Genomic DNA, 24,078 nt, shown 5'->3' with positions numbered 1-24,078 from the left:
AAAACCAATCTTTCTCTCTCATCACAGAGAAAAACGCACATCCAAAGAAAGAAGGAACATTGAAGTTACACGCACACCCTTCCCCATCAAAAACAAAGAAGAGTCCACACCACACCCAACTCTCTCTCTCTCTCTCTTCAATGGCCCAGCTGGACCAAAATTTATGTAGAAGAAAAACAAAAAAGAAAGAAAGAAGGGGAAAGAAAAGAAAGAGAAGATAGATGTCTTCAAATGTCCTCCAACCAAACCCACCTCACAAACTCTCTCTCTTAAAACATGTTGCCAGAAATACCCTTCTGCAACCCCCCAAAAAATCCCATCTTCATCACTGTCTTTCAAAAGAACATTATTTTTCACCGAGTTATGTGGGCTCTTTTGGGTTTTTGTTGTCTTGGTCAGAGTTTCACAGAGAAAACAGGAAAGCAAGAAACTTCTCCTCCCTTCCCTTCACTCTCTCTCCTTTTCTTTTCTTCCTTGTCCTTCTTGTTTCTCTCTACCCTCTTTTTATTATTTCTTGTCCAACTCTCTCTTTCTTTTTCATACCCATCTCCTTGTGTCCCTCTTTCTCTCCCCCTTTAATTCTTGGTTTTTGGCTTGTGGGTTGTTATATCTCTTTGTGATCTGATGAAGAAGATGAAAGGGATTCTTGCTATGGAGCCTTCTTCATATGCTGGTTACGAGGATCCAAGGACTAGATTCAAGCATCAGAGTCTCATGCAAGACTATGAAGAGCTGCAGAAGGTATGTATCTTCTGTGGGTTTTCATAATATGCCGAATTTCTTTTGTGGGTTTCATTAGATCTGGTGTGTTGTATTCAATTTTTTTATATTTTTTGGGTTTTGGTTATGATTTCTGGTTTACCTAGCTTTGGATTATTTATGGTTATTTGGCCGCTGAGCGATTTGAGAATGAAAGGAGAAATCAAATATTTTGGATCTCATTCATGTCTATTATTTCTTTTGGGTTTCAAACCAGTAAGAATTGCTTAGCTAAATTTCGGGTTTTTTTTCTTATTGTCTCAGTAGGTTTCTGATCTCCCTTTGTTTCATTTCCTGCTGTCTATGTGACTTGCCAGAGAAAAATTGGAAAACGGAACAGGAAATGGAACTTTGTAATTATGTTTATGTTAACCTTTGTTTGTAGAATAATGAACAACCCTCCAAAACTAAGCTAATTAGTACTATTAGGCACATCTCAAGGACCTTTGTTCTTTAATTAGTACTATTAGGCACATCTCAAGGAGTTCTTTTCACTCTTTACTTGGAGGGGGCGATGTGGTCTTTTTAATTCTGTTGTTTTCCTACCTTTTGTTTTTTGTTTAAGATCATTTGGTGTTTTTCTCTAATTATAATTTTAGTCCTCCTGTTTAAGAGTAAGTAGGCTCTCTCCTTGTTTGGGACTTGTATGTAGTGTATTTAACTTGTTTGAATTTCTATCGCTTGGTGAGTCTTTAACTATCTTGTTGTCTAGGTTTCTACAATTATTTGGTACCCTTTTCTTCTTAATTTTGTGAAATTTTTCATAGCAGATCCTACTTTGCTTCATCTTCGCTTTTTCTCTCTCTTGCTGATTGTGATGCTTTTGGCTTATGACATTGAGGTAGTCAGAGCTGGATTTATGTAATTTAAGCATCATTCCTTCTGCAGGATGCAGAGGCCATGAAGAAGAAATTGCAAATGATGAAACAGAAAAAGTCTACCCTCTTGGCCGAAGTAAGGTATACCATATTGTCCATGCCGTCCTACACTTGTGAGATGGCATAGATTTTACTTGGCCGAAGTAAAAGAGGAAAAAAGTTGACTTGGTAGTTTTTATCTCTTGACTTTGCAGATTTTTGAGTAGAAGATACAAATACTTAATGGGGAACCAGTCCATGAACTCTCGACAGAAGCAAGATGTGGTGAGAACACACAATTTTGAAACCCAGCGCACCAACATTATGAAGGGAAGGAGCTTACAGTAAGAAGGAATCTGCTTTGCGGATTAATCATGCATTAGACTTAAACCAAAAGGAACGGATTAATCATGGAATGGAAGACACCTTGCGAAAATCTGCTCCAAAATTTGACTTAAACCAGAAGGCGAGGGCTCTTAGCGGGAAGGAAGCTACTATGCAAAACCAACTCCAAACTTTGACTTAAACCAGAAGGAAAGGATACAGATAGTGAAGGAATCATCGACAAAGCGAAAGAGTACTCCAGTTTTTGACTTGAACCAGATTTCGGTAATCAAATAGTAAATGTTCTAAGTAGTGTGATTTTGAGTCTTGGTGCTGCTTCTTTGCTGTGAGGTTTGATGTTTCCGTTGTTTCATTTTGTTACAGAGAGAGGAGGAGGAGGAATTCCAAGCTAATTGTGAACCATTGAGGATAGAAGAGCCGAACAAAAGTTTACTTAGAGGGGGAAATGATGAGCAGCACAGTGATATGAAGTTGCTGGTTTGCAGGACGATTGGGAATGGGTCAAATCGATCAGGGAAGAGGAAGATTACTTGGCAAGATCAGGTGGCTTTAAGGGTTTGATTTCTTTCTTAGAGAATTACCATTGAAGATGATAGATGTTGGAGTGGGGTGGGTTGGAAAGTTCGCCTTGATGTGGCAAAGATACAATTAAACTGCTATGCTTCTTTGATTTTCATCTTTGTAAAGTAATGAGAGACTGATAGTAATACATATCGAGTGTATACTATACGGATGAAATGATGGAATTAATTGTATCTTTGCTCTGTGTTGATGAATGTTGCAAGTTTGCTGAGGATATAGATGGAATTCACGTATGTATTGCAATCATCGGGTTGTAAGATATTCCAAATTTTGTTTCTTTTCTCCGTCCAGTTCCAAATCCCAAGTAGCCGGCTGTAGATGAATTCAAAGAGAAAAGGAGAAGCTGATGGTGAAAGATTAATGCTTTTCTTTTCAGAATGCTTCATGGTTGGTTTGCCTTGTTAAATCAAGTAATGGTTGGTTGGAGAGGCGTGTTTAGCTATGGGGCTTTTAAGTTCTGTTTTACGTAATTGTCCAGAGCATATTACTCATTTAGAGGTTTGCATGATGTGGCTTGAGACAGACCTCACAATGGTAAACTAGTTCTTAAGTCCCCAGTTTTTTTCAAGTTTCAATCAATGACCTCTTTGGCTGTGTTTGTCTTGTGTTTTGTGTCTTCTGCATGGACAGATCGGGATCTCCCTTTCTATTGATTTATGTCTTCTTCGTTTGTTGGAATATCTCTCATGAGTCATGATGCCTGCCTGTACAGATTTTAGTCGGTCACTGTCAGCCCATAATTCATAGCAATGTAGCCTCAAATTCCATTTCTTCGTTGCACTTTTCTGTGTCCTCTCGTCTGTGGTGAAGAAGAGGATTTGTTTTGGTATAAACCTGATTCGTGGAGCCAAAATATAAGAAAATGAAAAAAGGATTGTTGATTGATCAACTTGTTTCTTAATCTAATAAATTCCTCTGATTCACAAGCCTTCAATATCATCAAATCTATTTCCTGGAATCATACATCCCCATAAATCCTTTTAAGCATCAAATTAGATTGGTTTTCCAAATAATTAAATTGGTTTTGGCGGTACCTCATCAAATTATACATCACAACCACATGAACTATAAAGAAAGAATAATCTGAGCCGCTACAACCCGAATTTGGAATAAAACACAGAAAGTTGACATACCAAACTCATCTCCAAATCATGCCCCTCTCCACAACTAGTTATTCACCATCGAATGTATCTGCAACAACAGTTTTGGCAGTATTGTTTGCTTCTTTGGTCAGAACAGCATTTTCTGCCTTCCCATTGGCATTAGTCCCTGATGATGACATGGCAGTTTCTGTTGGAATCTTCTCATGAGCTTCTTTGGCCGCATCAACATCTTCTGCCTCCTTACTAGCCTCCACTGACGATGCCAGGGAACTTGCAATTGGAACATTACTTTGTGTAACCTCCTGACGCCTCGAGATGTGCTTCTTCCCTGTCATATGGGCTAACATCACTTTTGGAGAGTAAGCACCAACTTTACACCATTCACACCAAAATTTAAATTTCTTCTTTCTCACTGCTTCTTTTCTTCCCGGTCCCCGCACCATTTCTACCTCATCTTTGATCTTTAAATCCTCTCGACACTGGTCTTTCTGCATTGGCAGTTCCTCTTTTTTCTCTTTTGAAGTGCATGCATCCTGCATTTTCTCGTTTAAACCATCACTGGGGTCGAGCGATTCCGTTACTTCTTCGGGCTCAGAAAACTTTGCAGTTTGCTTTGACAATGGTGCACTACTGGAGCTCTTGCCCAGTTTCTGAGCTCTCAGTCTCGCTTCATTGGCCTTGTGCTTCTTACCATTAAGGTGCTGATTGAAGACTTTCTGACTTCTTGCACTAACATGGCACATAGCGCAACTCCATATCTCCTTGGGTTTCTTCTTCAACCCAGTTGGAGGCAGCTCACTAGCACCGGCTGTTGGTGGTGTTTTCCGCTTGACTCCAGAAAGAATTGGGCCAGGTTTAGCCTGCAACAGAGTACTTATACACGGTATATGAAAAGAGTCTTGATATTAAATATCTGATTGATGGTAAAAACCTCAACAGTATTTCCAATGTGAACTGCACCACCCTCTCTGCTGCTTTCACAAATATGGAATGAACAAAAGAAAACAACTTCTTGTGTAATCTTAAATAGAAAAAAATCAAAGTCGCAATAAAATGCAGTTTACGAAATCCGCAAGATGTCAACTGGCAATTTTGAAATACATACATTGTTGTTGTTGCACAACTCAGCCAACATATGAGAACAGGAGTCCCCAAATTTGTTACTCACTTTTGTTTTTGGCCAGAAGTAATCTTCAAGGTGTTGGGTTAATTGCAAAGGAATATAGGTTTCCCAAGTTTTGACAAAACCCAAAAAAAAAAAAAAACAAGAGACATGGTACCTCACACAAGGCTTAGGCCACACTAGAACAAGGGAAGGGATTGCTGCAAATACATAATTAAGGAAGGTAGGCTTCTCCAAGCGAACCGACAAATGAAAAATCAATTTGCAAGGATCAGCAGAGCCATTAATTGAGATTGTTGTGTACCTTGATCAATTTGATTGATGTGTGTCAACTACAACAAAAAGTCATAGTAAACTTATGAAGGAAATCACAATCTAAGTAATGAATGACTATGATGCTCCATTGGAACTGACTTTTAAAGTGCCGATCCACAAGCAAAAGGACTACCAGACCTAGCAAACCGATATAAACCTTGTACTGTGTCTTAATATTCCCACCACCAGAAAGAAATGCAGTGTAAATAGAGATTCAAATTAAAATAAATCCAAAAAAAGAACAAGTAGAAATGAGACGCCTGACACTGACCAGTGGGATTAAGTTGTGGTTGTTGATGAGAGGAGTTGCGAAGCGGTCATGATCCAAAGAGTGGTGGAGGAGTCGGGGGTGGTGATCAAAAGCGAGGCCGTCGGCGGCGGCAGCTCTTCGCATAGCGATGTCTCGCTCGAGCATGAGCTCTCTTCTGACCTCGGCTTCGAGAAGTCGCCGTCTCTCGGCCGCCATGATCTCCTCCCTGATCTTCTCCTTCTCCAGCTGGCGCTCGATCATCGCAGCTGTTTGTGTTTGTTGTGTTGCTGTTGGGAGGTGGAGAAAAGTGAGGAGTAAATGGAATTGAATTGGATTTGTAAGCAAAATAAAGACGAGAGAAAAGAAAAGAGGAGAAATTAGAATGAAGAATGTTTTCTTCTTCTTCTTGTTGTGGTTTCTGAGTCTGAGCAAAAAGAAAACAGTGAACCTCGCAATGCGTGTGGATGTTGGGAGAAGTAGCCGAGGGTGGAAGGCAGCGGCGGAGGCGACCTTTTGTCGAGAGATCGGAAGTTGAATTCCATGGAAGGGAGGAGGAGGAGGAGCCTGTCAGTAGGCTAAAAAAGAATGAACTTTTTGGGCAAAAGCAAAAGCAAAAGTTGTGTGTTTGGTTTCCAGGAGAGTTTTGGGTTTGTCATTTATAGTAAGAGTACTGGAGGAACCGGTTGTTCGATTAATGAATGGCCTCATTTCAACGACACGAAAATGGAAACTGTCTGTCCATCAATAGATAGGTACATACGTTGTTGCTGTGTTTTAGACAGTCACTCATACCCCTTTCATTTGTGTATGTGTATGTGTCTACTGACTACTGACTACTGACTACTGTTGCATTCATCCAGTCCAATTCTATGACGCTATTTGTTTATTTCACGGCAGCCTTTTCTTGGCAAACGCATCTTTGAGTCTTTCCTATAATAAAGTGTTGCGGCAAGCGAGTCATTCTATCGTGAGGGTCTTAGATGAGGCCTTTATCCCTTAATCATTGCATCAAACTATCGAGCAACAATTTTGATGGGCTTTGGCCCTGAAAATATATAATATGGCCCAGTAGAATTAAATTGAGGCCCAATAGGCCAAGGCAGAACCAGAGCCCAGAGGCCGGGCTAGTCAACTCAAGACTCGAAGACTCTCTCTGTTTGTGGTGTTGTGTGGTTTGATTTGGTTTGGTTTTTAGCAAACAAGAAGAAGAAGATAGAAGGAAGGAAGATGCCGAGTCGCTGTGAGATCTTCTGTGAAATTCTGATCGCCGTGTTGATCCCTCCCTTAGGGGTTTGTCTAAGACACGGTTGCTGCACTGTAAGCCTTTTTAACCCTCATCATCTTATCCTTCTTGCACATCATAAATTAAAGATAATGCAAGTGTCAGAGAGGCTGATTTGATTTGATATGAAATGGTGAATTTGGTTTGCTTGCAGATTGAGTTTTGCATATGTTTGCTGTTGACTTTGCTTGGTTACGTTCCGGGAATCATCTACGCTCTCTATGCCATCGTGTTCGTGGATCGCGACGAGTACTTTGATGAATACCGCCGTCCCCTCTATGCCTCCCCCGCTAACTTGTTTCCGTTGTTCAGTTATTTTCCCTCCCTCTTACCTTAATTTTATTATTATTATAATTATTATGTCTTTGTCTTATGAATTCAACACGCACAACATGTTTCCGCATTATTATGTTTTTATCAAAAGGGATCTTTGATTTGATATTTTGTAGCCTTGTTTGTTTATATAGGATTAATAATAAAATGAAAACGGAATGAATGATTTGTTTGTGAGTAGAGTAGTAGTCACTCAGAAATCTGAATTTGTTGGATACACACATAAAAACACACAACATGATTCATTCATTGATTATTTCTCAACTTTCTATGTAGGTAGATGCATGTTTGCTAGACTGATAATCCTAGCATTTTGTTTTGTGGGTGTTGAAAGGAATGAGTTAATCTCAACCATCTTCCTTCAACAGAAATTTATTAAGTTATCCAATTCCATCCAAATCTTAGGCATTAGACACACACCAAATGTGACCCTCCTAGAGTAGAGTAGAGTAGAGAGTACAACTTACGAGTGCATGATGACTGCAAATCTTAGGCTCGAAATCGAAAGCTGCCTTGTTCAACTCTTTATGTATGGTAATGGTATGGGTAAACTTACACATTAGATTATACTCAGTTGCTTGGTTGTTGCTGCTGCTGCTGCTAACGGGAAGAGCAAGCCAATCCCAATTTGGAGAGCAAGTAAGTAATTGTGTTTAGGGTTGAAGATGATATATAGACCATCCCAGAGATGTGCATAATGTCTGTCCATCACAAGGGAGGAGAATTGTGAATTTAGATAGAAAACAAACATCAAGCCCTTCTGTCGGTTTCTATTTGTAAATCACTTGTATTGTAGCTCTAGGAGGAGGAGGAGGAAGGAGAGGCTCCAACAGATAGATATGATATATTGACCTACTCCTTGAATTTAATTCCAGACAACATCTACCCGTCTACCAGTCTACTAGTCTACCAGTCTATCTACCTGTCTAACAGTCTACCAGATTATCTGATTGATTGATTGATTGATGAGACTAATTTCATGACTTGACTACTATGATGTGATGATATGAGGCACTTTTTTTCTTTTCTTTTGCTTGCTTTTTTGACAAAAACCAAATGAGAGCATCTCAACATCTCCCTTTCCCTCTCTCTCTCTCTCTCTCTCTCTCTCTGTGTCCCTCTTGTTGTTCCAGGGTAGAGACCATAAAGCAGCAGCCTTTTGTTGGGAGATGAATTGCAGCCTGCATGCATCAAGTTCAAGTTGTTACTTCAGACCAAAAAAAAAGTTCAAGTTGTTACTAGTGCTCCTCTTCCTCTTTCTCTTGTCTTGGCAGCTGCAAATATGCATATACATGCATTTAAGCACGCTTTACTTCAAAGGGAAAGGAAATCAAATTATTTCTTTATACACCGAAGTTTATACAAACCTTTTTTTAATTATTATTTTCTAATCGAATGGAACAATTTTATATATATTCTTTTTCTTTTTCTTTTTGTTACAAAAAAGGTGGTAGGGTCTATCTCTTCGAGCCGAGTATGGGTTAAAAGAAACCTCTCCTTAAGGAGAAATTTTTAAATGTAAGAGGTTCTTTACACCTGCAAATGATCTAACTTAGGACCTCATTGAGAATCTCGATCACATTCGCCCAACATGTGTGGCCTAGCTCGTTTAATTTTCACTAGATCAAACCCACTTGGGTATTTTTATATATAATTTTAATCTCTCTCTCTCTTCGCAAACTATTTTTCTTACATTATTAGTACATGAATGGAATCATCATGTGCTCATAAAAAAAGTGTTCATCTAAAAAGATCAAAAAACAAGCGGAGTTCATGATGAGGAGCCGCCCTGGATCCTGGGATAGGATAGGATAGGAATAGGCATAGGCATAGGCGTAGGCAGAAGAGTAGTAGTGAGCCACAACAGCGACACGTGGTAAATTTTGGAACTATCTTCGACGTAAAATGACATCTACACCCATACCCATAGTCCATATTTATATAACTTGCCCGTGCACATGACGCGCTCTCTCTCTCTCTCTCATTCATTCTTCTCTCCCAACCCAACCCACCCAACCGGCAAAAGTAACTAATGGACACAACCAACAAGGAAGAAACAGTGCCCGAGTCCGGATCGGACTGGGCCGAGTTGACCCAGGAGTGCCTGATCAACATACTGGGTCGGGTTAGCCTGGAGCAGCGCTGGCGTGGGGCGATGCTGGTCTGCAAGTCATGGCTGCAGGCGTGCAAGGAGCCTTGCCTCAACTCCGCCTTCGACCTCCAGCCTCACTTCGAGTCCGCTCGCTGGTGGACCCCGGAGTTCGAGAGAAGGGTTGATTCTATTCTCCAATCTGTCGTTGATTGGAGCGCTGGCTCGCTTCGAACACATTCATACCACCCACTGCTCTAATCACTCTCTCTCTTTCGTCGCTCAAAGGTACCCTTACAACCTATATAAATATATATATATCATCATTTCTATAACCAGACGAAATTTATTTATCTATTTTGAATTAGACAAAGCTGGTTATTGTTGTTCAATTTTGGGTTTTGATTGTCTGTGGCCTGGAATTAGTTGCGTTGGGTGCTAAATTTTTTTTTCCCTCTTTCTTGGTTATGTGTTTTCGGCCTAAAATTCTGCTCTTGATTTGTGCATGGTGTGCTTAAGGTTAGATGTAGAGTTTTTCGTCAGGAAGGTTTGGATTATGAATTATGATGAGACTAGCCTAAATTGATTGAAAATGTTTTCAGCATCTACGGTTGGTTTCAAATTTCTTTGTTTTAGAGTTAAGACTTAGAGCCTGACTGGACGGTAAAAGTGTGTTTTTGCCAAATTTGCATTTTGAAGCTTCGGTTCTTACTTTTTATTTGTTAATTTGATTCATGAAGTTTGGCGTGTTGCCATCTTAAACTTTCCATAGGTTGGTACTGGTTGGTTGTAATTTAAATTGCCAAATCGGTATGTGCTTTTAGGTGCCCGAACCTCGAGGTTCTTTCAATCAAGTGCTGCCCGAATGTAACTGATTCATCCATGGCTGACATAGCTTTTCGGTGCCCCATGATCCGGGAACTTGACATCAGCTATTGCCATGAAATATCTCATGAGTCTCTGGTGTTGATTGGAAGGAATTGCCCAAACCTCAAAATCTTGAAAAGGAATTTAATGAATTGGTTAGATCCTTCCGAGCACGCTGGGGTAGTTCCTGATGAGTACTTAAAAACTTGCCCTCAGGATGGAAATTCAGAAGCTGCTGCAATTGGCAAATCTATGCCCAATTTGGAGCACCTGGAACTTCTGTTCTCCAAGGTATCGGCAAAAGGGTTTGCTTTGATATCTGTAGGATGTCCAAATCTTGAGTACTTGGATTTGTTTGGGTGTGTAAACTTGACCAGTCGCGATATTGAGAATGCAACATCCAATCTGAAGAATTTGAAGGAGATTAAGAAGCCAAATTTTTACATCCCCAGGTCAGTGTTCCATACAGAGAGGTATGGCCATTGGAGGCTGTATGACGAGAGATTCCAGACAGATGTTTTCAGAATCTAAACTGCTAAGCTTGGAAATAAAATATGTATGACCAAGTCTATGGTGATCTGATAAATTGTGGGAAAACATATTGTATGCTGGTGTGTGAAGCTCTTTAAAAAGGTTCTGTATCTATTTGACTTCTACTTATCTAAAATCTTGTCATGTATTAATAATTCAGATTTTATGGAATTTATGTATAAACAACCATCTAGTAATACGAATGCTTCCACTTCGTAGTTTGTATCATACTTTTAATTTTGCAGACAAGGTGAAGAAATGTTAACCATGTTTCTGCCTTCCTTTTTAACATAGTCTTGTCACTCGCTTTTTTGTTTCTGTGTTTTTCGGTAGTATTGATATGCACTTTGGTGAAGAAAGAAATTTCTTCCCTTCTTTCTTTGCTTTGCTTTGCATGAACAACAGGGGAAGAAGGGAAGAAATTTCTGAAATAATTCTTCAATAAGTGATGTTCTAGGATGCAGATAGAAGCAGGTTAGGGCAATGGATTTAGAAAGAGGCCTTTAACATGAATGAGTTTTATCACAACTTCCACATTGAGTCCTCAATCATGTTTGCGAAATCACCCAAGCAATTAAAATTACTACAAAGAAAATATAAGCATGGCCAGTGCCGAGAGGAATAAAGCGAGGGTGGATTTAACGGGTATAGAGCTTGCTGCATTATGGTTGGTACGGGGGCGCTTAAGGTCAGAGGCACCACCATAGATTGCCCTTGCTTTCTGGGAAGTCCTTAGATGATGAACTTGATGCATTCTCCCATATGGTCTTTCATGGCTTTTTCTACTTGATCTTGTTGTCATTTCATGTATATCTGCAGAGCTTATAACGATATTAATTAGGGAAAAGGGACGGTATCAATTGAGCTATGAAGACAGAATTTTTATGCTTACCCTTAACCTTAAGTTGATCATGCTGGTTGAGAGGTCCAGAATCTCCAGTTGTAGGTGTGAAAGCGCTTTCACGTGTAGACTGAGCCAGGAGGCACAGAATGGAAAAGGAGCATATGAGTAAGTCTCTCCTCCTCATGTCCTCTCAATTGGGTTCTAATTTGTAACTAAGTTCCACAGTTAGGAGCTGAGGAAGAGGGCCACTTAAATAGACTTGTTACTCTCTGTGTTTAGAATGAAGCACTAAGCAAAAACAGAAAGGAGAAGGAAAAGAAAATTAAAAAAGTTGAATGGGGTTTTCGTGGCCGGTGGATAAAGACAGATTCTAATTAATCAGTAGTAAAATAAAACTGGCATATGCGTGATGCATGTGTTGTTTTGCACTCTCCAGAGATTTAAGTATTGATTCACAATGCAGGTGTAAAGCCATACAAGCACTCCTTTCTTAAATGAATAAAACAGACCCTTTCTTTCTGAAAGCAAGATGAAGAAATCACTTCGAAATGCGATGCCTTATTTGTTGGAGAGGCCTCAATTCAAAGAAAAGAGGATTGGCTTTTCTCTAAGTCTGTAAAGTCAAAGTGATTCGATGGGTGGAAGGAAAGTATGTATACTATATAAACCAAGGAAGCTAGCAACCTCTGAAATTCCTCCGACTGGGTCTAAATATACAGTAAATAAATACTACCCGGAACTAATAATTAGTAATTAGGAGGGCGGCGGTGGTGATCCATGAGTTAAAACTAATTGGTGTTGTTTGAAGAGATTGTCATGTTGTCCTCAAGGGTTTTAACAATCAGACTCAGTCTCAGTCTCAGAGGTCATAACTATTTGAACGACATACTTGATACATGGATGGTGGATTAAGCTCCGACTCCATGTATGTACCATTCGTATTATTCTAAGAAAAAGAGACGTGATAATGACCTTTTCTTTCACAAAGGGATAAAAATATGCTAGTTGGGGCTGGAAATTTGATTCTCATCTTCGTGTTCAAGGAATTAAGAGCATGTTTACATAACCGGAATGGGTAGCATGGGAGAGTCATTCCCATTCCGGATGACTTCTTTTTTTCTTTTTTTAAATTTATTTATAGTAAATACCACGAGATGTCCCCATTCTTGAAGGGTGAGATTAATCTCTGCTCAGGGTTCGGCTTGACTCTGGCCACAAAGTACTTCCAATAGATTTTGAACCTCTGCTATTGAGGCACCAGATAGCTTGCTAGCTGGAGGTGGCAGTTTGCCAACCGCACAACACCTTGTGGTTATTCCGGATAACACCTTTCTTCACTTACATTTGCGGAATAAAACAGCAACATGGGGACACAACAAATTTGATTCTTGATTCCTGATATTAAAGTGATTTCATTTCAGAGAGGGGCGGTGGGATTGGAGAAGGGTGAAAGGGAATCAAGTTTTTCATGCCAAAAATACCCCTTACAATTTTTTTTTTCATATGAAAATTTGTAGTAATCTTTGAAAAAAAAAACATATTTTGTTTAAGTGCATTTTCTTAATCAAATTGTTTTTCATTTCGATTCATGATGGATAGTAAACATTTTAATGCGAATGAACTCTATTTTCATTCCGATTCATGACAGTTGGTAAACAGTTTAAATAGAATGCATGACTCCAATTCTTGGTTACCGATTCATAGTTACGCTGATTCTTGATTAATAAACATGCCCTAATAAAAGGAGATTGATTATCGGGACTGGGTTAGGAATCATAATTCAACTTTCTAAATCTAAAGTAGGCAGCCAATTCGTACATACATGATACATGCATGTAAAGAAAAGAATAATGGTAATTTTGTAACTTGTTGCCAATTGAAACAAACATAATATTTCAAGCTTATATTGATGATGATTGTTGTTGGAAACAAACATGATATTTCTAGCAGGTATTATGATTTCCAGCTCCTCCTATCCTATAACAGAAAAAAAGAAAGGAGGGATAATGAAGAAAGAAAACAAGCGACAGGAAGAGAAGGTGTCATCTGAGTTGGAATGGCGGATGATTTTTTGACACGAGGAACCTTTGGAACGCTACGGGTTAATTTCATGTGAACCCCAAGCTTAAGCTTCCGAGTTGTGTGAAGCAAAGTACTGCCATGGTAATTTGCAGCTGGCAGTGGTGGCTGCTGCTGCTGCTTCTGCATTTGCTGCTCCCCAACAACAACCACCCTAGTAATAGTACTAGTAGTTGTTGTACCACCTCTACTTCCATCTCCATGGGCTGAACTTGGAAGCGATTGACAGAATATTAGAAGAAGAAGAAGGAGCGAGAGACCGAGTATGCAGCGTGGTTTCATCTCATTCAACATGTCTGCCTTCTTGCTTTGCCCTGGCCTGCTCTTCTGCTGCTGCTGTTAAGCGTTAAGCAATATGCTAAATAAGTTCTACTACTTCACCAATACTATATAACATAGGGATATTATAGATTAGACGCCAAAGTTGAACGGGCTGCATGAATAGGTCTCTTCGTGTGGGCAAAGGTGTCCAGTGTAATTCAGACGAAAGCTTTGAATATCTTTGACAATTAATTAAACAAATGAATTTTAATTGAATGCGGTTTTGATATAGGAGAAGAAAGGAAGATGCCATGGGACCATGCCACAAGGAAGGAAAGAATCCCAGTGAAGAAAAGGACTAGGCGCACAAGCGACAATGAATCATTTCTGTCGACATACCAGTAATCTATATTATCTTCACTTCACCCATCAGTAAATTATGCGTGACAAATAGGTCCACGGCATCTATTATAGACAAGAAATGAAAAGAATTAGCATTGTCATTTGTGATATCAGCTAAACGTCGCTCTTATCTTCTTTGAATTGCTTGCTAATAAGATCCTCCTCAACCAAAGACGGTGTTTGTATTTGTATTTTAAAAAAAAGGATTTGGAAACCCAACAAAGATACGTACAAAAATTCGGTCAAATCGGAAATCATGATTTGTTTGTTTTAGAGCGAGTCTCATACTCAAGAGTATAAGAAAGAAAGAAGAATTTGGGGCAGTCAGTGGGAGAAAAACAGGCTATCAAGAATTTCGCGTTTGAGGTTGTGCAGGGACATATTTAGGCCCACATGCCTTGCCAACTCACCTATGACTCGTTCCATGTATAACACATAGACCCCATTTCTGCTTTCCAAAACTTGTAATGCCTTGCGTGCGTGAACCATTGATGCTACCCACTCTTCGAAGACCACTGCAAAATCACCACCACATCAAAATTATTTCTCAGGTCAGCCAATATGCCTATGCTTGATCTAAGACCATCTATCTAGTAAAAGAAAATGTTTTGCAATATGTCTGCAACGTAATCTGCATAGCTGCATTATATTTCCTTAAATTTCTTTGTGCAAAAACGGGTGCTATATGCATGCTTATGCTATCTCACAGGGGTTTGTGAAATTCTGTTTGGTTTGGAATGATCTGGGAATTGTTCAAATTCAATCTGGCGTGAGACCAAAAAACAAAAACAAAACCAAAAAGATTCTTAAAGCTTGTGAAATGCATAGCAATTAAGAGAATAACTCACTGGTGTCAAAACCTTCATCCTTTGACCATTCTGATAGGTAATCGGATACCAAAAACTCTGTAAGCTGGATCCTGTCATACGCATAAACAAATGAGAGAGGCTAATTTAAACTTATTACAAGAAAGTTATATCAGAAACTCATTTCACTGGGAAGAGAGGTGTGTGGTCACAGTTCAAGATTATTAAAACAAGTTCCCTACACCCTCTGGAGAAGTGTGGCCAATTAGATCGCATAAAAATTTCATGTGGTTTACCGTCAGAAAATATAATTTTTGGCATAAGGCCCTAGCCACTCTATAACTTGGCAATAATAGTGGCTGGTAGAAGTTAGAACAATCCACTACAAAGATAATGCAGGTTAAAATTATGCAACTGACTCAGTAACCATCCACAATTTTGCAGACTTAATGGAAGGGAAGGGAAGTGAAGAGGGTAGGATGCCTTCTTGTCTTGGGAACTAATGAATCTCTAACAGATTTTGGCCACTCAAAAGAGGAACCTGAACTTTCTATTGTGATGCCTTTCTATTCAAATATTGGGATTATAGATGCTCGAACTAGGTTTTATACCCAAATTGTTGAGGAATATGAGCATGCTGGATTCAATTAATAGTTCTCATGTTTAAATGTTACTGAAAAGCAAGTTGGGTTTCAGGCCCTAGTGGATAACAATTTTTACAAAACCAAAGGAAAAATTGGAGAGATGACCAGTCAAGAATGTATTTTGTAGAATACTTACAGCATGAACATGCATTGATGCATATTTGTAAAAGCATCATCAAATGGATCTGCGAAAAGGAAATTCTCTGCAAGAACAGAGATTCTCTGAGATACTAAGAATAATGCACGTTGACCAATGTAGGGCTCACTTCCAAGCTTTCGGATCAAGTGCTGAACGAAAAACTGAGCATCAGTTTCAGAGTGTTTTGATGCTGGAACAAATGATTAGTAACATAATTAGAGACATGATATATTAGCAATCAAAGAAAAAGCGTAAATGCAAGATCATATTATCCTTGAAAAAGGAAATTATAGCCAGCCATAATGCGATACGATTGATGGTGAATGCCATCATAGGGTGACAAAAATATACAATTTGAATAAATTTTAAAATGTGCAGGAATATAATGCTGAAAATATTAACAGAACCCAACCACAAACAACAGTTTACCGTTTCCTTGCAAGGGGCAACACATCCTTCTAACCAAACGCGTGATTAAGCTGCTGATAATTCCTTCTATGAGTTCCACATTCATTGCCACTGATAACAGGTTCTTCATTGAAGCTTCAAGAAATAGACATAATGCATTTAGAAAAATATATACAAGTAAAGGTGGCAGGTGATGGAAACACTGCAACCTGGAAAAGGCAAAGAGAAACTTAAGAGATAACAGGGCATTCCCACACTGCCCAAATTACTACCCACAATCACGGATGTTCCATGTGGTGATGCCAAACAAACCCACAATGAAGCTCAATGTATCTTCCAGAATCTAAGCAAAAATTTCAGCAAGATTCTTGCGACCTTTATACTTAATTTGTAGTTTGTTTTCCTGTGTTTATAATCAACCTATTATCTAGATATATCTTTTTATTTTGACAATGGAACCATTAAAAAAAGTATTTCAGTGAGACTACTCTATAGATAGCATTAATTTGGAAAATTCTCAGAATGTAGATACCATTAAACTCAAATAATCAGAAGGAAGAAATAAAAATTTTGCTACCTAAAATAAAGTCTGCAGCTTGGTGTGACCAATTTGCCACATTGGTCTCCTCCACCTGAAATTCCAATAGACCGAAGTTAAAATGAAAATGTATGATTACATAAACACCGCAATAAGTAACTAAACTGCAAATTAATAAAAGTAAGATGTGGATCTAACAGGAGAACCGGTTTCACAGAGCTCAACAAGAAAATCGACTGAGGCCCTAAGCTGCTCCATTTCATCTTCACTGTTTATGTCTGCACTAGAAATTACTAAATGCATCAAACCAGATTATACAAAAGCAAATTAATTTCCAAAAAAAACCAAATAGGAGTATAATTTGAGTTACACGAGTTGATCATAATTATGTATTCACCTGCAAAATGGCGTCGCTGGGATGAACAACTTCTTCTTCTCCTTTCCTTAAAACGTACTGCGATTTTATTTTATTTTTTGAAGAAAAGCAGTTGTTAGAATTAAAGAACTGCATACATTATGCAGAGTTTATCAGAATACGAGAAAGAGGATGCGTTGATGAGGACCAACCGTGTCTGAGAAATCTGCGTCGCAAGACATCATTGAATCTGCACTGAGAAGGATCTGGAAGCCGCTTATTAGGGCTTAGTTTCCCCAAATTATCAAAGAAATAACACTTGCAAGAAGCGCTTTGCGGGAACAAGTCGCACTGCGAAGCATCTGAAACCGAAAAGACAGTACAAGCTTATGCATAAACCTGTAAATTAAGTATTAATCACGCATGAAGAAAATGAGAGAGAGAGAGAGAGAGAGAGAGAGAGAGAGGCGTAAGCTAGGAGGAGGACCTTCAGCTTCGTTGAGATCGTGTCGGAGTCTCAAAAGCTCTTGCTTTCGCTCCTTAGCCTGAAGCACAACTCAGTTAATTAGGTTCCGAAAGCAATTTAACAAAAATTGTGATCGAATCGGAAGGTGTGTGCGTTGAAAGAGACGAGAGATACCTTTCGCTTCCATCGGAGAGCGTCGGATTGATCAACAGGAGGAGGAGGAGGCTGCTGCTTTTGCTGCTTTTGAAGAAGCTTTGATCGAAGAAGAGAAATGGCTACGGCTACCCTCAGCGACTGCTCCTCCGCCCCTGACTTTGTTGTTCGCTCTTGTTCGCTGCCTGACATTCTCTCGCACTCGACCCAATCTCGCGGGAAAATTCGCTCTTATTTTACTTTCTATTTATATTATTTTAAAGCCATTTGTTGAAAAGTAATGGTTTTACGAGGGATTTCTAAATAAAATGACATTCAAATCCAAAACATTTATCGACTAGGCCCATATTCTTTTGTATTGTATAGGGCCATGCTTCTTTATGTTTTGTATATGGATATCTTTACAGCATGTTTACTTACTAGAAATTGAAACGGTCAAATCAGAGAACTTTAGAGTAAGGAAGTAAGCGCTATTAGAGACTAGTCCCGTGAAACGTGTGTTGACTTGTATATCTGTGTTGTTGTTTAGACTCTCGTTTATATTTAAAAACATGTGTTGACTTGTATATCTGTGTTGTCGTTTAGACTCTCGTTTATATTTAAAAAAAGAGTAAGTAAGAAATTGAAATTTGATCAACTACCCTCTTAATTCCTAAATTTGACGGGTATTTAATTACATATTGGAAAAAAGTTGGCTCCTTATCCTTCTTTACCATCAATGTCGTTCTGATACTTGGCAAATTCTTTAAACCCTTTGCGATTAAACTCCTCAATTTTAAGGAGCTATGCAATGCTATTTTAATCAGCTCTATTAGAGATGTCAGGCCTAAAATAAAATATATAAAAATCACCATGTGAGCTCTCCGTGACACTTGAGACATTTAACTTTTTAATTGTTGGGCGAGCAGGTTCAATGAGATCCAGTTACACAACATACGTCTACGAAAAAATTGAAAATAAAAATAAAAATTAACATTGAAATCCAAACGATATATGCTCGGAATCAATTTCCTTTGATAGTGGAATATAAAGACATGGCATTTATGAGCTGGCCAAGTTTAACAATGAACTAAATTTAATTAGTCAAGAAGAGAACCAAAAAAGACGAAACAAAACTAGTCAAGTACAAAACAACTGGATCCTTTGAAGGGACATTCTCCACCTTGAGCAAATTTAAATATAGCACGTGATTAGCCATCCACATCTCCAGAGCAAAATCCATGGCATTATGATTTGATTTCTTTCCTCAATAAACACACTACTATGACCTCGGGAAATATACAACTCAAATTAAAAAGTAAAAAAATACCTGTCCTGTCCTTGGCATCTCCACCTTATCACATCTATTGTAATACAAATCACTCACCCAAAAAAGAGAGGGTGCTGGGTAACGGCGTTGCAAAGAGGCGAAGCACAAGCACATGGAGTTCGCACCCCCACAGAAACTCATGTGCTCATGCGAAGCTGTTCAAGGGTTTCTAAAATAGACTCCGGCAGGCATCAATATCAGACACTTGAGAATCCAACACGCCTCGCCCAGACGGACTAGAACTAACAACCTTCAGTCCTGCCTCTAATATAGCTCTCTGGAAGTAGTCGTCATCCACCTCCTTCAGGAGCTCTTTCACCACCTTAAAATCCAAGCCTCCAACCAAAATTAATTTCCCTATAACTTCACCAAAGTTACTCGGTGCTTTTGGCAGATCAATGCCAACATCATTCAGGATAGATGCATACAATAAACATCCACTCCTTATGTCACTAGCTGTAAACACCTTCTTAGAAAACAAATACTCCAGAAGCTTCACAAGTGATTCAACACAGGGTCGACTTTTCTCTAGTGCAAGGGAGATAGCTTCCTTGACAACCTCAGGGTGGTACGCTGGAGTTCTAAGCTCCTCCACACACAGTAATGCTTCATCTAAGAGTCCAACACTGAAATATTCCTCCAAAAGGGAGACTGTTTTTTTCTTAAGCTCATCCAGTTTCAACTTTGGAGCTGGAGCTGAGGCTTGTGGCTTTTCAGTAAGTGGTGATATAGATGGAGCAACAACAGGTCTAGCAGACACAGGCGCTTGAGCTACAGGCTCTGCACCAAAAGCATAGTTGGATGGACGAGCAGGAGGACCACCACTACCCTGCAATAAGGCACTAGGCCTATTACTGGTAAGGCCACCACTACCCTGAGGTAACAGTCTTGTGTTCGCTGATGTTGATTTTCCAACGAATGGCAACTGGCCACGCCCAGCAGCATCACCTCGTGGCATTGATCGATTCCTAGGGACCTCCCAATCATCATTATCTATTCCAGGCATCCCAGGCATCTTCCTTGTTCCTGGCATCCCAGGCATTCCAGGCATTCCAGGCATCATACCCCCTAAACCAGTTCGGTTGTTTGGGAAACCCCCAGGACTGGTATTCCCTTGAGCACCAGTAACGTTGTTACGACCACTTCTGATGCTTGCAGCAGCACCCGGACGCAATCCAAGATTTTTCTCTGCCTCCGTATGTATTTCAGAAATGGTTTTGGCTTTTACCTGTAACCAAAGTTCAAAATAAGATGATTAATAGTTAAATAACGCCACCTCTTCACATATATTACAAGAGTCAAATGCGCATGTATTTCAGCATGCCAGTCAAATACATATATTACAACAGCCTACCTCTTCACGTCTGGGAACCCAGTTGTTGGCCCGCAAATCAAGTACATCACGAACCATGAACCTCAACCTTGGAGCCAATTGAGGGTTCGTTGTCAGTTCCTTCAATCGGCTGAAGTACAAATCATTTATACGGCGTGATTTTGGGCTCTCGTCAAGCTGCTTACCAATAGTGTTAAAAAAATGACATATGGCCTCCACATTTTCCTCAGCAGGACAAGTTCTGTTATCAGCTCCTAAAAGTTCCTGTTTCACATAACAAATAGCCATGAATAACATATTTAAGAAAAGGAGCTCATCAATAAAGGGCTAGAAAAGAGGGAATACAAGACGAACCGCAACAATGTGATGTACAATCTTTTCAGGTACCATCTTCTGCTTCAGAAGCTCTCCAATTAAACGAATGTTTCCCAGTGTACGAATCTTGGCCAATCTTTCTTTATCCCTACGCTCCATCTCTTGTTCAGGGGCAGTCATCTGCCTCACTTCTTCCCTCAATTTGTCAGCACCATCAAAAGCCTCCTGGCAGTTATTCAAGAGGACACGCTTGAAAGTGATTTCTTTTCCATCTGGTTCATCTGAGGGGAACCGGGGAAGCTTTTCATTAAGATCAGAGCACAGAAGAGCATACATGGGGCAAAATGTAGGTTCCAGCACAGCCTTATCAAATATCAGTGAAATAACCCCCTGGAATGCAAAGAAAACTGTGAGTACAGTTGACAGCAGTAACAAAACAGAACCTAAAGAGAACATTAGAAAGGCATATCAAAAAAGAAATCAAAATCTCCACCTTTAAGATATCAGCTGAAGTAATGCCAGAGTCAATAAGTTGCCCTTTAAGCAGATCAAACTTCTCTGGGGTCAGCTTGTTCAGTATCCTACATATATAAACATAAAGCAAGTGAGATTAAACACAATGTTCTGAGGACAACTCAGTATACAGGAAAAAAGATAACCAAACCATGGCAACTTGGGAAGCAAAGGACCCCTAGACAGTCTTTATTGGGAGATAATGAGACAGAGAATAGTATTTCCATATTTCAGCATCCATTATCATTTTCCAAGTTGCATGTTTTAATCTCACAATCAAACAGATAACAAAAAGGCTTTCAAGGCTCAAGGTTATCCAGGGAGCAAGCAAATAATGAAGATATAATACAATATGATGAACTATCATGATATATTACCCCTTCACAGTCTTCAACACACGGTCCTTATCAGATAGGGTACCCCTTCTAGCTGACCATGGCACCTCAGCTTTGGTTAGAGCAGGAGCAGGCCCTCCCTGAAATAATGAGAAAACAGTGCCATCAGAAATGAAGCACAGTCGACAATGTCCTTGTATGCAAGTACAGTAGGTACACATGCAAAACTGAGACAGATGTTAAATGCACAATTTATCACATGATTAATAAAGTAACAATAAAATCATGCCAAAATACATGTATAATTACACTGACCATATTTGAAACCATAAAACCTTACCCCTTGGTTGGAAGAGTTATGTGTCCTTGCAAATTGAGGTTGATTTGCTTCTTGTTGTCTGTAATCAAACCGATTACCAGACTCTTTATTCTCCCGAAGAGTCTCCCAAGATCGTTCCTCTCCAGAAGCAGGAACAGGAGCAGAGCGGCCACGCCAATCCCGACTGTCGGGCTCAGAATAACGACCTTGAGATTGAGGTGGAGTTGGCAGCTGAAGGAGGAGAAAAAAAAAAAAGTCTTATACAAAGCGCACAATGAATATCATAATATAATATGAAGATCAATTAGTTCTGTAAGGCTACATCACTAATCATTATAATCAGCAATAAGAACAAACATGATGAATTGCAATGAAACAAAAGATATTTGAAATTGATGATTTTGAACCCCTCCATCAACTTGAGCACTTAAAGCATTGAAATACAAGTTATTAGTTGGACAAATGCTCACATTGGTTTCTGCACGACCCCAACTCTGATCTTCACCAAGAAATTCAGCTTCAATTTCTTGTTTTACTTTCAGAATTTCATCAGGGACCTCAACAGCCTATAAAGAAGAGAGAAACAATCCAAAGGTCATTAAAGTTCATTTGAGAATATATAATCTTTTTTAGTTTAAACAAAAAAGTTAAAGAATCATACAATCTTCTGACGATTCATATAAATAAAAAATACTACTACTTTTCAAAATCAAGTGCTTTAAAAAATGGAATACCTCTCTAAGCTGTAAGATCTGGTCTCTGGTGTACTTCACACGCTCACAACCCTCAAACCGTGAGTCCCCAGCCTGTCATGGAAAGAGTTTAGAGAGTTTGACCACATTCAATGGGGCAAGAATGCAAAATAGGAACCACAGCTTAAGAGATTATAAATCTCCTTCAACTAAATAATTTCAAACGTGAAGATAATAATCGTAATTAAATAGATATCATCTCCCCAAACACACACGATCAGAAGGGAAATTTTTTTTTTGGCAATTTGGAACTTCGTAGGACATTTGGCATGGGTGAAACAAACTAACGATGGCAACACAACTACTAATACCGTGTGTGTGACCCAAAAATATAAATGTACTACCACGATGAATTTATAAATAATCCCAGGCCCCTCCTCAATGAACTTCAGCCTTTAGTGCATACAAACATAAGATCCCTCTTGTAAAATAGCCAACTCCCAATGATGCACCATGGATGAATGGCTCATTTGACTGTGAACCCCAATGAATCCGATGTCTGTAGGTCCTTTATGGGCAATCTAAGACTCGCTGCTCGCCCACCTAGAGCCTACATATAGCTGTTTGTCCATATTTACAGTAGGTACACCGTACACATACTAAGCGCCCCAACAAGAATTAGGACACTGACAATATTTAAACACTACCTCTTCTTTTTATATAAACAAAGGTTTCCATCAACTTAACAGTGGTTTTTCAGGTGGGTGGTGCAATAAACATTAACAGTTTGTTCGAATAACATTCAAAATTGGTAGGGAAACATCGAAACCACGTATTAAAGCATTAAAGGACTAATTATGTCAGAGAACCTATCCTTGTTAGCACATAATTCAATCCAAATAACAAAGCAACAACAAATCACATATCTAGATAGATGCATACATAATACAAATAGGGGCGGGAAAAGGAGACCCAGATCCAAAGAAAGACGTGAGATTTGATAGGTATACCTTGATTGAGAAATTAGAGGAAGCACCACCATGGGGACGCAAGAGAGGGAGATCAGAAGAAAGGGAGCCGAAAGCTAAAGAAGACGACGAGGAAGATGGGCCAGAAGAAGCGGAGGAGTCGAAGCGAGGACCAAGGAGCCTACCACGACCGCCACCAGGTCTCAAGCTCAACACCGTCTGATCACCCTGCTGCATACCTCGATCTTAATCTCCTGAAAGAATCTCCGCCGTCCGATCAAAGAACAAAGAGAGAGAGAGAGAGAGAGAGAGCAGAACAACAACGATAGACTCAGCGAAACAAGACAACTGAATCCTATTGAATTGGATTTATAGATATAAGGTGATTCCGATTCCGAGTCTGGTTCGGTTTTTCTCTCTTCTAAGGGAAAGAGAGAGAAAAGAGGGGAAGCTCAGAAGAGAGAAAGAGAGAGGGGTCCGTGGGGCGGTGGAGAGGCTAAAAACCCTTCCTTTCCTTGGTGAAGTGAGAGAGAGTGTGTCCGCGTTGGAATTGGATTTCCTTTTTTTCTTTTCTTTTTCTTTTCCCTCATGATTTTCGGTTTTAGTTTTTTTTTTTTTTTGGTATGTCGGGTGAGTGTGATTACGTTGTTGTCCACTTGTCGTGTCGTCGGTAGGAGATGAGTTGTCTTGTGTACACTTTTCTAACCTTTTGAATTTGACGTATGTGCCCTTTGCCTTACTTTGACTTCTGTCCAAACTATAT

At 39.4% G+C, this 24,078-nt stretch overlaps 5 protein-coding genes, 1 non-coding gene and 1 pseudogene across 11 annotated transcripts; 3 read left to right on the top strand and 4 right to left on the bottom strand.

Moving 5' to 3' along the window:
* The first annotated feature begins 210 nt into the window (after window positions 1-210).
* Window positions 211-2,757, top strand: LOC103341282 (uncharacterized; annotated as a pseudogene). Its single transcript, XR_016122565.1, has 4 exons — window positions 211-741; window positions 1,648-1,718; window positions 1,832-2,225; window positions 2,325-2,757. The product of XR_016122565.1 is annotated as an uncharacterized LOC103341282 (transcript).
* Window positions 2,758-3,517: 760 nt separating this feature from the next.
* Window positions 3,518-6,003, bottom strand: LOC103341283 (zinc ion binding / nucleic acid binding protein). The gene is made up of 3 exons (XM_008244788.3): window positions 5,783-6,003; window positions 5,356-5,621; window positions 3,518-4,506 (listed from the first exon to the last, which is right to left on the bottom strand). The coding sequence occupies exons 1-3, from the start codon at window positions 5,874-5,876 to the stop codon at window positions 3,715-3,717; spliced, it is 1,152 nt and encodes a 383-aa protein (XP_008243010.2). The 5' UTR covers window positions 5,877-6,003; the 3' UTR covers window positions 3,518-3,714.
* Window positions 6,004-6,491: 488 nt separating this feature from the next.
* On the top strand, window positions 6,492-8,362 carry LOC103341285 (PMP3 family protein At4g30660-like). 3 transcript variants are annotated; one of them, XM_089042390.1, is made up of 3 exons: window positions 6,492-6,651; window positions 6,771-6,927; window positions 8,088-8,362. In XM_089042390.1, the coding sequence occupies exons 1-3, from the start codon at window positions 6,562-6,564 to the stop codon at window positions 8,120-8,122; spliced, it is 282 nt and encodes a 93-aa protein (XP_088898516.1). In that variant the 5' UTR covers window positions 6,492-6,561; the 3' UTR covers window positions 8,123-8,362. The 3 variants fall into 3 exon arrangements, with proteins under 3 accessions (XP_088898516.1, XP_008243012.2, XP_008243011.2); XM_008244790.3 differs by having other exon boundaries at window positions 8,083-8,362; XM_008244789.3 differs by lacking the exon at window positions 8,088-8,362 and having other exon boundaries at window positions 6,771-7,055.
* A 549-nt stretch (window positions 8,363-8,911) lies between these two features.
* On the top strand, window positions 8,912-10,664 carry SKIP1 (SKP1 interacting partner 1). Its single transcript, XM_008244792.3, has 2 exons — window positions 8,912-9,326; window positions 9,863-10,664. Exon 2 carries the CDS (start codon window positions 9,921-9,923, stop codon window positions 10,434-10,436), a length of 516 nt encoding a protein of 171 aa, XP_008243014.2. The 5' UTR covers window positions 8,912-9,326; window positions 9,863-9,920; the 3' UTR covers window positions 10,437-10,664.
* Window positions 10,665-13,494: 2,830 nt separating this feature from the next.
* On the bottom strand, window positions 13,495-17,786 carry MPS1 (multipolar spindle 1). 3 transcript variants are annotated; one of them, XM_089042383.1, is made up of 12 exons: window positions 17,553-17,786; window positions 17,400-17,457; window positions 17,125-17,274; window positions 16,955-17,011; window positions 16,756-16,835; window positions 16,597-16,651; window positions 16,041-16,154; window positions 15,609-15,801; window positions 14,871-14,941; window positions 14,433-14,537; window positions 14,020-14,085; window positions 13,554-13,695 (listed from the first exon to the last, which is right to left on the bottom strand). In XM_089042383.1, the coding sequence occupies exons 1-11, from the start codon at window positions 17,721-17,723 to the stop codon at window positions 14,027-14,029; spliced, it is 1,113 nt and encodes a 370-aa protein (XP_088898509.1). In that variant the 5' UTR covers window positions 17,724-17,786; the 3' UTR covers window positions 13,554-13,695; window positions 14,020-14,026. The 3 variants fall into 3 exon arrangements, with proteins under 3 accessions (XP_088898510.1, XP_088898509.1, XP_088898508.1); XM_089042384.1 differs by lacking the exon at window positions 14,020-14,085 and having other exon boundaries at window positions 13,495-13,695; window positions 17,553-17,781; XM_089042382.1 differs by lacking the exons at window positions 13,554-13,695; window positions 14,020-14,085 and having other exon boundaries at window positions 14,189-14,537; window positions 17,553-17,782.
* A 737-nt stretch (window positions 17,787-18,523) lies between these two features.
* Window positions 18,524-23,903, bottom strand: LOC103341290 (eukaryotic translation initiation factor). Its single transcript, XM_008244795.3, has 9 exons — window positions 23,358-23,903; window positions 22,390-22,461; window positions 22,126-22,221; window positions 21,677-21,886; window positions 21,379-21,476; window positions 20,982-21,069; window positions 20,528-20,878; window positions 20,195-20,437; window positions 18,524-20,068 (listed from the first exon to the last, which is right to left on the bottom strand). The coding sequence occupies exons 1-9, from the start codon at window positions 23,550-23,552 to the stop codon at window positions 19,010-19,012; spliced, it is 2,412 nt and encodes an 803-aa protein (XP_008243017.2). The 5' UTR covers window positions 23,553-23,903; the 3' UTR covers window positions 18,524-19,009.
* Window positions 22,901-23,005, bottom strand: LOC148914478 (small nucleolar RNA snoR103). Its single transcript, XR_016123019.1, has one exon. It is a non-coding gene; the product is annotated as a small nucleolar RNA snoR103 (small nucleolar RNA).
* Window positions 23,904-24,078: the final 175 nt, after the last annotated feature.

Source organism: Prunus mume, linkage group LG8 (genome assembly GCF_029339155.1).
Source record: "Prunus mume cultivar Tortuosa linkage group LG8, ASM2933915v1, whole genome shotgun sequence".
Taxonomy (NCBI): domain Eukaryota; kingdom Viridiplantae; phylum Streptophyta; class Magnoliopsida; order Rosales; family Rosaceae; genus Prunus; species Prunus mume.
Note: the sequence above shows the minus strand (reverse complement) of the source record. Positions and strands in the feature narration are given on the sequence as shown.

Excerpts from the sequence above, each read along its gene's own strand:
- LOC103341283 (XM_008244788.3), bottom strand. The coding sequence starts at position 5,876 with ATGGAATTCAACTTCCGATCTCTCGACAAAAGGTCGCCTCCGCCGCTG. Across the intron at positions 5,622-5,782 it reads ACATCCACACGCATTGCGAG|CAACACAACAAACACAAACA; the intron begins GTTCACTGTTTT and ends ACCTCCCAACAG. Across the intron at positions 4,507-5,355 it reads ACCACAACTTAATCCCACTG|GCTAAACCTGGCCCAATTCT; the intron begins GTCAGTGTCAGG and ends ACTCTGTTGCAG.
- LOC103341285 (XM_089042390.1), top strand. The coding sequence starts at position 6,562 with ATGCCGAGTCGCTGTGAGATCTTCTGTGAAATTCTGATCGCCGTGTTG. Across the intron at positions 6,652-6,770 it reads TAAGACACGGTTGCTGCACT|ATTGAGTTTTGCATATGTTT; the intron begins GTAAGCCTTTTT and ends GTTTGCTTGCAG. Across the intron at positions 6,928-8,087 it reads TAACTTGTTTCCGTTGTTCA|AGACCATAAAGCAGCAGCCT; the intron begins GTTATTTTCCCT and ends GTTCCAGGGTAG.
- SKIP1 (XM_008244792.3), top strand. The coding sequence starts at position 9,921 with ATGGCTGACATAGCTTTTCGGTGCCCCATGATCCGGGAACTTGACATC.
- MPS1 (XM_089042382.1), bottom strand. The coding sequence starts at position 17,723 with ATGTCAGGCAGCGAACAAGAGCGAACAACAAAGTCAGGGGCGGAGGAG. Across the intron at positions 16,652-16,755 it reads TCTGTGAAACCGGTTCTCCT|GTGGAGGAGACCAATGTGGC; the intron begins GTTAGATCCACA and ends TTGGAATTTCAG. Across the intron at positions 14,942-15,608 it reads CATCAATGCATGTTCATGCT|GATCCAGCTTACAGAGTTTT; the intron begins GTAAGTATTCTA and ends TGCGTATGACAG.
- LOC103341290 (XM_008244795.3), bottom strand. The coding sequence starts at position 23,552 with ATGCAGCAGGGTGATCAGACGGTGTTGAGCTTGAGACCTGGTGGCGGT. Across the intron at positions 22,462-23,357 it reads CCTCTAATTTCTCAATCAAG|GCTGGGGACTCACGGTTTGA; the intron begins GTATACCTATCA and ends TTTCCATGACAG. Across the intron at positions 21,887-22,125 it reads GGGGTCGTGCAGAAACCAAT|CTGCCAACTCCACCTCAATC; the intron begins GTGAGCATTTGT and ends CTCCTCCTTCAG.